This window comes from Mandrillus leucophaeus, unplaced genomic scaffold (genome assembly GCF_000951045.1).
Source record: "Mandrillus leucophaeus isolate KB7577 unplaced genomic scaffold, Mleu.le_1.0 Scaffold263, whole genome shotgun sequence".
NCBI lineage: Eukaryota > Metazoa > Chordata > Mammalia > Primates > Cercopithecidae > Mandrillus > Mandrillus leucophaeus.
In genome coordinates, this window is record NW_012102732.1 from 1,803,621 (window position 1) to 1,814,839 (window position 11,219).

General features: G+C 47.4%; 2 protein-coding genes across 2 annotated transcripts in view; one reads left to right on the forward strand and one right to left on the reverse strand.

Moving 5' to 3' along the window:
• The window catches only part of PMM2 (phosphomannomutase 2), a 34,207-nt gene extending 27,580 nt beyond the window's left edge, over window positions 1-6,627 (reverse strand). The window contains 2 exon segments of the mRNA XM_011984204.1: window positions 2,222-2,361; window positions 6,474-6,627. Of these exon segments, the coding sequence (XP_011839594.1) occupies window positions 2,222-2,361; window positions 6,474-6,539 (206 nt within the window). The 5' untranslated portion in view covers window positions 6,540-6,627.
• A 152-nt stretch (window positions 6,628-6,779) lies between these two features.
• Window positions 6,780-9,253, forward strand: TMEM186 (transmembrane protein 186). The gene is made up of 2 exons (XM_011984205.1): window positions 6,780-6,810; window positions 7,850-9,253. The coding sequence occupies exons 1-2, from the start codon at window positions 6,808-6,810 to the stop codon at window positions 8,486-8,488; spliced, it is 642 nt and encodes a 213-aa protein (XP_011839595.1). The 5' UTR covers window positions 6,780-6,807; the 3' UTR covers window positions 8,489-9,253.
• The last annotated feature ends 1,966 nt before the right edge of the window (window positions 9,254-11,219 follow it).

An 11,219-nucleotide genomic window follows, 5' to 3' on the forward strand; every position in this document is an offset into this window, starting at 1 on the left:
CAGGCGCCTGTAATCGCAGCTACTCAGGAGGCTGAGGTAGGAGAATTGCTTGACCCTGGGAAGCGGAGGTTGCAGTGAGCTGAGATCGCGCCACTGCACTCCAGCCTGGGCGACGGTGCAAGACTCCATCTAATGTCAAAAAAAAAAAAAAAAAAAAAAAAAAGCCCTAAAAGACCTCTGGTGGCCAGGCACAGTGATTCACGCCTGTAATCCCAGCACTTTGGGAGGCCGAGGTGGGCAGACCACCTGAGGTCGGGAGTTCAAGACCAGCCTGGCCAACAGGGTGAAATCCCATCTCTACTAAAAATACAAAACTTAGCTGGGCGTGCTGGTTGGCGCCTGTAGTCCCAGCTACTTGGGAGGCTGAGGCTGAGGCACAAGAATCACTTGAACGCAGGAGGCAGAGGTTACAGTGATCCAAGATTGCACCACTGCACTCCAGCCTGGGCCGGAGAACAAGACTCTGACTCACAACAAAACAAAGCACTCTTTGGTGATTCTTATAATCAGTCTGGTTTGGAAACTATCCATGCTGTCAACCTTAATGGAGGGATTCTCAAACTTCAGGCACCTGTTAAAATGCAGATCCCCTATGTGTTGGGTGGGGCCCCCACACTCCTATTCTAATAAGCTTCCCAGGAGATTCTGATACAGGTGGGCCTTCACCTGTCTTTTAGCTGGTGAATGTTTTGATTCTATTGTTGCATGTCTCTGAAAGGTGCAGACACTACGCTACCCTACACAAAACTTCCCTGAGCAAGTGGTTAAATACACAACTAGACGCAGAAAGGGTGATCATGAGGAGGTAACAGGATTTTCAGGGCTTCATGATCCCCAGTATGTGGTTTATAGCATTTCTAAGTAGGAGACCAACCAGGAAAATGAAGTGGAAGTGCAAGAGTCTTTAAAGGCATTGCGGAGATTACTCTTCTAGTAATGGGGATCCAATAAATACAGGCTACACAGATTTGGACTGTAAGATATTACATCTCTGAGAACAGTAGTTCTCAAATGGGGGTGATTTTACACACAGGTCATTTGGCAATGTCTGGAGACACTTCCGGTTGTCAGAGCCGTATGTGTGCGTGTGTGTATGCTGTGGGCATCTAGTGGGTAGAGGCCTGGGATGTCGCTAAATACCCTACAATGCACAGGACGGCCTTCATAATGGACAACTAACTGGTCCAAAATATCAATAGTGTGAAGGTTGAGAAATCTTGCTCTAGAGGAGCTGGTTTCAAGATGTGAGGACTCTGGGGACAATAGGGGTTAAAAGAACAATCAATTCATCCACCTCTCCACTTACATTTCTTTTTTTTTTTTTTTTTCCAAGACGGAGTTTCGCTCTTATTGCCCAGGCTGGAGTGCAATGGTGCGATCTCGGCTCACTGCAACCTCTGCCTCCTGGGTTCAAGCAGTTCTCCTGCCTTGGCCTCCCGAGTAGCTAGGCACAGGCACCCACCACCACGCCCAGCTAATTTTTCATATTTTTAGTAGAGACGGGGTTTGATCATGTTGGCCAGGCTGGTCTCAAACTCCTGACTTCAGGTGACCCACCCGCCTCAGCCTCCCCAAGTACTGGGATTACAGGCGTGAGCCACCACACCTGGCATCCACTTACAATTTCTTACAGGCCAGGAGGCCCTGGGGCTATGCAGATGAATAACTCATACTTCTGCTCTTCAAAAACATATAATCGGATAGTTTACAATAATTACAGAATGCTACATTAGCAGGGTTGTACACTAGAATCTCTCGGAGGTACTTACTAAAATAGGATTCCCAGGCTCCACAGACCTATCAAGTCAGAATCTCCAGTGAAGGGGTCAAAAACCTCTCTGGTTTTTTGGGGTCCTGTGCTGGAGATTCTGTTCCAGTGATGGGGAGGTGAGGGGGGCTGTCAGAGGGACAATTTGAAGACCAGCCTGACTGGGGCTAGAAGGGCAGTGAACGGGTACAAGCAAGAAGTATTCCAGGGAGACAGATTACTATGTGCAAAGACACAGCCACTGACCTTTCTAGGTGAATCTACTCACACATCTGAGTACCCAGTTCTCCATCAGTAACTCCAGAAATTTACTGGATTAAAAGCAGAGGAAAAATAAGGGCCAAGAAAATGTTTCCCAAACAAGGAAGCAGAAAGTCTGCCATATGGGGATAAGGTTTTAGGGCAGCCTATGATACTTGGCAACAATATCCTCATAAGAAGTTAATCTTTTACTAGATGTAATTAGCAACCTCTCATTTACCATCATTTCCCAGTTGCTCCTGCACTTTCTCAAAGTCCGAACCGCCTACCACTCCGATTTTGATCTTCTGCCTCAATTTCTGCAGGAAGTCATCCATTTCTTTGGTAATTTTCTAAATTTCAAGAAGGAAAATACAACACTCATAAGCCAAAAAATAATAAGGAGACTAAAACTCTAAGGGTAACACAAGTACACAAATCTTATTTTCTTATTTAAAAATTAAAGAAAAAAATTGTTTTTGACATAGGGTCTCACTTGTCACCCAAGCTGGAGTGCAGCGGCATGGTCATAGCTCACCACAGCCTCGACCTCGACCGGGGCTCCGGTGATCCTCCTACCTCAGCCTCCTGAGTAGATGGAACCACAGTTATGCGCCAGCACACCTGGCTAATTTTTTTTATATTCTGTAGAGACGAAGTTTTGAGGCCAGTCTGGAACTCCTGGGTTCAGGAGATCCACCAGCCTTGGTCTCCCAAAGTGCTGACATTACAGGCATAAGTCAGGCCTATAAGCCTTATTTTCATACATGCCAATTAAGTTACCAGCTCTCTACACAGTTCAAATATTTTAGTTGTAATTGGGAGGGAGGCATCTTTACCAGAATAAACTCAAGTGTTATTTTTACCACATTTTAAACACAGCTAATATGTTAGTAGCTGTTGTGCACTGTGCTAGCTAATTTTTTACGCATTTATATACCCATCTATGGGCACATATACAAATAGGTCTTATTTTTGAAACATAAATGGAATCATTCTATGTCCTTTGCAGCAACTTCGCTTTTTCAGCAACTTCGCTTCTTCAGCATGATGTATTCCTTTTAAATGCTACACTGTACTCCATCTATGGATTTAAGTTGTTGATTTTAAAACAAAATAACATAATAAAATTAAAGAGGAAGCTCAGGGCCAGGCATGGCGGCTCACGCCTGTAATCCCAGCACTTTGGGAGGCCGAGGCCGGTGGATCACCTGAGGTCAGAGTTCGAGACCAGCCTGGCCCACATGGCGAAACCCCATCTCTACTAAAAATACAAAAATTAGCCGGGTGTGGTGGCACGCACCTGTAGTCCCAGGTACTCGGGAGGTTGATGCAGGAGAATCACTTGAACCTGGCAGGCGGAGGCTGCAGTGAGCCGAGATCGTGCCCCTGCACTCCAGCCTGGGTGACAGAGCGAGACTACGTCTTGATAAATAAATAAATAAATAAATAAATAGGAGAAGCTTAGAACTGATTTATTGCAATTACTCAAAACAAAAAAAATTGGAAGAGTAAGATGACTAGATTTTTTAGTCTTTTCTAAAAGCAAAGCTCCTATCTAGAAAGAGTGGTCTTAGTGGTATGACTTTATGGTAAATTCCAAACTGTGTGATAATTTTTAAAAAGTTATAAACTAAGATGAAAAACAGCCCTACATTAAGACACATCACAATGTATTTTTACAAGTCTTATAACTCAGTACTTTGAGCAATCTTAGTTGAACATTTACACTGAATGTCTGTTTTTTTTTTTTGACACGAAGTTGCGCTCTGTCACCCAGGCTGGAGTGCAGTGGTGTGGTCTTGGCTCACTGCAACCTCCATTTCCTGGGTTCAAGCGATTCTCCTGTCTCAGTCTCCCAGGTAGCCAGGACTACAGGCGCCCGCCATCACGCTCAGCTAATTTTTTGTATTTTTATTAGAGACAGGGTTTCACCATGTTGGCCAGGCTGGTCTCGAACTCCTGACCTCAAGTGATCCGCCCGCCTCAGCCTCCCAAAGTGCTGGGATTATAGGCGTTAGCTACCGCGCCCGGCTGAATGTCTTTTTTTTGAGACAGAGTCTCGCTGTGTCTCCCAGGCTGGAGTGCAGTGGCACCATCTCCACTCACTGCAAGCTCCGCCCCCCGGGTTCACGTCATTCTCCTGCCTCAGCATCCCGTGTAGCTGGGACTACAGGCTAATTTTTTGTATTTTTAGTAGAGACGGGGTTTCACAGCATGAGCCAGGATGGTCTCGATCTCCTGACCTCGTGATCCGCCCGCGGCCTTCCAAAGTGCTGGGATTACAGGCGTGAGCCACCGCGCCTGGCCCTGAATATCTTTTTTAAAAAGTTATTAGAAATTTAGAAAATACAAAAAACCATTTAATTCACCCTCAGTATATAAACACTTGGAGTTCAATGATTTTTCTTTAAAAAATTTTTTTAGAGTAACACATTAATCTGATTAAAATAAAACTGCATAGAAGGGCTTGTAATAGAGTGCAATCTTTTCTACTCTCACAGTGGAATTTGAACCTATTAGACAAAATCTAGAACTGCAGGAGTGGCCCTTAAGAGTCAGAACGCAGTGGCTCATGCCTGTAATCCCGGAACTTTGGGAGGCTGAGGCAGGTGGATCACAAAGTCCAGAGATGGAGACCATCCTGGCCAAAATGGTGAAACCCTGTCTCTACTAAAAATACAAAAATTAGCCAGGCATGGTGGCGGGCACCTTAAGTCCCAGCTACTCAGGAGCCTGAGGCAGGAGAATCGCTTGAACCTGGGAGGCAGAGGTTGCAGTGAACTGAGATTGCACCACTACACTCCAGCCTGGCGACAGAGTGAGACTCTGTCTAAAAAAAAAAAAAAAAAAAAAAGAAGAGTCAGAACTGTGAAAATCAGATCAGAAGCACTTTCCTGAATGGCATACCCAGTAACTAGGACAGCTTCCACCTTAGCACAGATAGGAAATGGCAAACTTGACAGGAACCAATGTCCTGAGGCTCAGGGGCTTGTACCAGGTCGGCTGTGTGAAACTGAGGTTAGTTCTTCACTGAGTGTGTTTCCTTATGTTTAAAAAGGTAATAACAACTATCCTACCTGGAAATAAAGATGAAGGAAGGTTGAGAGGGTCCAGCGAAATCATGAAAAACGGTTGGCAATGTAAACCCTAGACCGCTATGGCCCACAGACCACACTGGGCAGCTGTTTGTTTCTGTAACAAATAAATACAGTTTTACCGGTACACAGCCACTCTGTGTTTACATAGGGTTTATGGCTGGTTTTGTACTAAAGTTCAGTGGCTACTATAGACCATATGGTCTGCAAAGACAAAAGTATATGCTATATGGCCCTTTACAAAAAACGAATTGGGGACCGGAGTATTAGACCACTATGGGCTTTTAACAACCCCAAGTGTGTGATAGCTGAATTTCAGAATCAGAAAAAGCCTTTGAAGAACTTGGGAGTTGAGTGTCATCACTAGGTAGATCAAACCTGTGGCTGAGAAAGGCAAAATGATACGTCTAAGGTCACACGCATTTGACGTGGCTTTCTGGAGCACACCATTGTTACCATTAAGCGAAGACTACGAGGGGTGAGGATAGAAGTTGAGGATAGTGAGACCATTGGGGTCCAGTCTCAAGTTGAAATGGCCGGTTGTCAGTGGCCAATTTCTGAAAAGGGGACAGGAAAGCCTCATCTCAAGGCTGATAGTGACTGAAACTTATCTGTGCCTGTAGCAGCAAAATCTGGAAGTGGAAAGCAAGTTTCCAAAGGCCCAAAGAGGCTCTCAGCGGGCAGCCTGTAATAACCTAGGGCTCCTCCATCTTCCTAGTCCACTGCAGGGGCTGGAGATGGGTGTAGTGGAGGTGGTTACTATTTACTGAGGCCTAGTGTGCTGTGTGCAACATACTTTCAAGAACTTACACAATCTCATTTGATCCTCACAGACACCATATGGAACAGGTGTTCCCATTTAAAGCTGTAAATGCTGAGGCTCAGAAAGGTTAATGACTTGCTCAAGGTCACACAGCTGTGAAGAGGTGAAGATGAGACTCCACTAGGTCGATTTCACCTGGAAACCTGTTTTTAATATAATGACTCACGGCACAGCCCATTGGTTACAGGATTGAGGCCGGCAAACAGCTGGTAAGAGGCACACAGCTGATGTCGGGTTCAAATCCTGGTCCATCGGTCCCGAGGACTAGCGGTGAGTCCAGATTGCATTTTCCAACCAAGCACAAGTTTCCTTTTCTTAAGAGTTCTTCAGCCCCGTCTCATCTTTCCAAGCATCAGAGCTCTTGAAGAGCTGGTTAGGGCCTCCCTCTCATCTCTCCAGGGCACCTAGAATAGGGTCCAGCCCCCGTGAGGACGTAGACGGTCCTTAGCCAGCCCTTGGCGCCTACCCTGGGTAGTCGATAGCTCCAACTGGGAACAGCACGGACTCTGCGTCGGCTGCCACCAGCCCGCCGGGCGCCACTTACCTGCCGCGGAGCGGTGAGGGTCCCATCCACGTCGAAGAGGCAGAGCGCTGGGCCAGGCGCTGCCATGTCCCCAGCGTCTAACCGCACCTCGCAAGACTCGTTGGCATCAGGAACTCGGCCCGGAACTTCCGAGTTCGGCTCCCGAGCCGCAGGGCACGTCGGGAAGAGGAGGAGACTCCGTTCCCACAACGCCTGGGACTAGCGCCAGGCACGATTCCTGGACCGCAAATCCCAGGGTGCAACGCGGATCACGCCCGCCTTGTACATTCGAGCATGCGCTCTTAGAGGTTCCGGGGGTCGGTGGGATTTACTTCCGGCAGCAGGCTGTGGAGCCATGGTAAGGAGGCTGGTGGCGATCCTTGAGGGGGTGATGCTCTTTGGGGGTCGGTCGGGGTCAGAGCTGGGGCAGACAGGCACGACGCCTGAGTTTCGGACCTGAAGAATCCGTGGGAGGAAGCTCTGGCGTGGGTTACCATTCGCCATTCCCGGGCTTTCTCTGCCCTCCTTGCGTCACGTGCGCACAGTAGTAATAGCTAAAACTCGCCGAGCTCTCACAGCGCATCAGGTACTAAGTTGAGAGCTCTGAAACCTTCTTCTCGCTCACTGTGTTCTGAGTCCCCATTTTGAAAGCCGAAGAAACCGAAGCTCAGGGGTGTGGAGTGATTTGCTGAAGAATCCACAGGTAGTGACTGATGGAGCCAGAATTGGAACCAGAGCTTTTACTGCTTCACTACCCGCCTAATAATATGTTTGTGCTACGTGTTGGGGCCGGGGCCTCCCTGCCTCGCTCCTCCTCCTGCTCGTTGTTTCCCCTTCCCCTGACTAGGTTAAGGGAAAGCAGCAGTTCCCTCCAGCACCCAAGATAACGTATGAATCAAACAGAATTAGAAAGTTTGTTGGGATAACTATCTCACAGATTTGTTGCTTGAGTTCCCCACTAAGACATTGATTATTCAGTTTCCTGCTTGGGGAAATGTTCACACCCCCTTGTGGATCCATTGTCCAGCCCAGAGTTGGGACTCCCTAGATATGTTTTGAATTATTGATGGCCGCACCTCCTTTCTTGTATTTATTTGGAATTGCCTGATGGAAGGACGACTCTGCTGCACTCACTGACTGTGTGTTCTTTGGTAAATATCTTACCCTCTCTGGGCTTAGTTTCCCTAGTGGTAAAGTGGAAATAGTGATAACTATCTTAGATAGCTGTTGTGATGCCCACATGAGATAACATCTGGCTTTACCCTTCCCTCCTCTGGCAATAATGGTGACCTTGCAGGATTGGCAGAAGCCTTGGAGTATGGTGCTTTGCAGATGTTCACCGTGTGATTAATGTGGTTGAATTCCATGAGAGAAATCGTCTACTGTCTCCCTTTCAGGCTGCCCTTCTCCGAGTTGTGCCTAGATTTCGGGGAAAAGCTGCGTGGGAAAGGCCTCTCCATGGGCTGTGGTGCTGCAGTGGGCAGGAGGATCCTAAGAGGTGGGTGGGGAGCAGGTCACCCACCTCGAAGGAGAAACCACCAAACCAAGAGACTGAGAAATTCTGGATGTTTTACCGTTTTGATGCCATCAGAATCTTTGGGTTCCTGTCTCGACTGAAGTTGGCACAGACTGCCCTGACAGTGGTAGTTTTGCCACCAGCCTATTACTGGTACTCCCAGGGCCTCCTGACTCTCAACACCGTGTGCATGATGAGTGGGATATCGGGCTTTGCCCTGACCATGCTGTGCTGGATGAGCTATTTCTTTCGGAGACTGGTTGGTATCCTGTATCTGAATGAGTCTGGCACCATGCTGCGGGTGGCCCATCTGAGCTTCTGGGGCTGGCGGCAGGACACATACTGTCCCCTGGCAGATGTGATTCCCCTGACAGAAACCAAGGACCAGCCTCAGGAGATGTTCATGCGTATCCAGCGGTACAGTGGGAAACAGACCTTCTACGTCACCCTGCGCTATGGACGCATCCTGGACAGAGAGCGTTTCACGCAGGTGTTTGGGAGACATCAGATGTTCAAGTAAACAACTGGGGCCTGGACCTCTGGGTAACCCTGGGTCGCCTGGATTGACAGGAAGGCTGAGGGTGTGGGCACGGCTGAAGAAAGGGGATTGGGTACTTGGAGACTTTGCCTGGGCCCCTGGGAACATGTGTTTTGTGATGAAGAAATTCACAAGGCAAGAGCTGGTGTCCAGGTTTAGGAAAAAGGCTCTAAGCAAGTTCTTACAGCACTCGTTTGTGACATTCAGTCAGATAATGGCCAGAAGTGTTTGTTAAGAGCCAGTTCTTAGAAGAACCTATGCCAGGGTCACCCAGACAGTCCATTGGTGTGAAATTGAAAGGCAAAGAGGTGTGGTGGGGGAGCATAGGATTTGAAGTCAGAAGTCTCAGTTCTGTCACTTGTCCTGGGGGGGGTTATTGAGTCTCTTTGAACCTTGGTTTTCACATCTGTAAAATGGAAAGTCCTGCTTGTTTCGTGGGATGGATGTGGGAATAAATGTCAAACGTGTGGCAGACTCAGCAGCCTAGAGCAGATAGCATTAAGCATTTGGTCAGAGGTTTTGGCATGGAGAAAGGCTTCGAGCAGTCAGCAGGGACTTCCAGAGCCCTGTGCTGTGCCCCTCACACATCCAGCAGCAGAAAGGTCTGCCAGGATGTTAACTACACATCGATGAGCAGCAATGTCGTCCAAGTGAGCACGAAACCCCATTTGAGATTTGTTCACCACCCTGAGGTCTAGAGGCTCTTGCTTTGGATGGCCCTGCAGTGTAATAAAGCCTAATGGACCGTATGCTGGTACGTTCTTTTATAAACTAAAGCCAGTTACATGCATTGCCCTGCATAATTAATAATACATGTTCATTATGCAATTTGTAACACAGTAAAGAGGAAGGAAGGCATGATCTTTATTATTTTGCCACTCGAAAGTCAATAAGAATGTTTTATTGCCGGGGGCGGTGGCTCACACCTGTAATCCCAGCACTTTGGGAGGCTGAGGCGGGTGGATCACGAGGTCAGCAGATCGAGACCATCCTGGCTAATGGTGAAACCCCGTCTCCACTAAAAAATACAAAAAAAATTAGCCTAGTGTAGTGGCAGGCACCTGTAGTCCCAGCTACTCGGGAGGCTGAGGCCAGAGAATGGCATGAACCTGGGAGGCGGAGCTTGCAATGAGCCGAGATCACGCCACTGCACTCCATCCTGGGCGACAGAGCGAGACTCCCTCTCAAAACAAAACAAAAAATAATAATGTTTTATTGTGTAGCCTTCCATTTTTCTTAACCGTACCAAGATACACCTAACAAATTTATCCTTTTACTCATATTTAAGAGTGTAATTCAGGGACATTAAGTATATTAACAGTGTTGTACAGGCTGGGCGCAGTGCCTCACGCCTGTAATGCCAGCACTTTGGGAGGCTGAGGCGTGTGGATCACTTGAAGTCAGGAGTTCAAGACCAGTCTGGCCAACATGGCGAAACCCTGTCTCTACTAAAAGTACAAAAATTACCTGGGCATGGTGGTGGGCACTTGTATTCCCAGCGACTAGAGAAGCTTGAACCCGGGAGGCAGAGGTTGCAGTGAGCTGAGATCACGCCACTGCATTCCAGCCTGGGCGACAGAGCAAGACTATCTCAAAAACAAACAGAACAGAACATGTTGTACAACCGTCACCACCATCCATTTCCAGAATGTTGTCATTATCCCAAATAGAACTAAGATACCTATTGAACAATAATTTCCTTCTTTTTCCAGCCCTTGGCCACCACTAATCTGCTTTCTGTGCCTCTGGATTCGCCTATTCTGGATATTTCATATAAATGGAATCATATAATATGTGACCCTTTGTATCTGGTCTTTTTTTTGAGATGGAATCTCCCTATGTTTCCCAGGCTCGAGAGCGGTGGTGCAATCTCCGCTCACTGCAACCTCCGCCTCCCCGGTTCAAATGATTCTCCTGCCTCAGCCTCCCAAGTAGCTGGGATTATAAGTGCCTGACACCACGCCTGGCTAATTTTTGTATTTTTAGTAGAGATGGGGGTTTCACCATGTTGGCCAGACTGGTCTCGAATTCCTGACCTCAAGTGATCCCACCCACCTTGGTCTCCCACAGTGCTGGGATTACAGGCGTGAGCCAGCACAGCTGGCCTGTATCTGGCTTCTTTGACTTGGTGTAGTGTTTTCAAGGTGCATCCATGTTGTAGCACGTGTCAGTGCTATTTCTTTTTTATGGTTAAATACATTTATGGGTGCAGTGTATATTGTCTGTATATACCACATTTTGTTTGTCCATTCATCTGTTGGACGTTTGAGTTGTCGTCACCTTTTGACTGTTAATGAATGAACATTTGGCTATTGCTATGAACACTGGTATACAAGTATCTGTTCGAGTCCCTGCTTTCAGTTGTTTTGGGTACGTACTGAGAAGTGGATTTACTGGATCCTGTGATAATTCTGTTTATTTTTGAGGACCTGCCACTTTTCCACAGCGGCTGTACCATTTTATACGCTCACCAGCAATGGACAAGGGTTCCTGTTTCTCAACATTCTTGTCAACAGTGGTTATTTTTCCTTTTTTTTTTTTTAATTTGAGATGGAGTCTCGCTCTGTCACCTAGGCTGGGTTGCAGTGGTGCGATCTTGGCTTACTGCAGACTCCGCCTCTCAGGTTCAAACGATTCTCCTGCGTCAGCCTCCCGAGTACCTGGGATTACAGACACCCACCACCATGCCCAGCTAATTTTTCTCTTTTTAGTA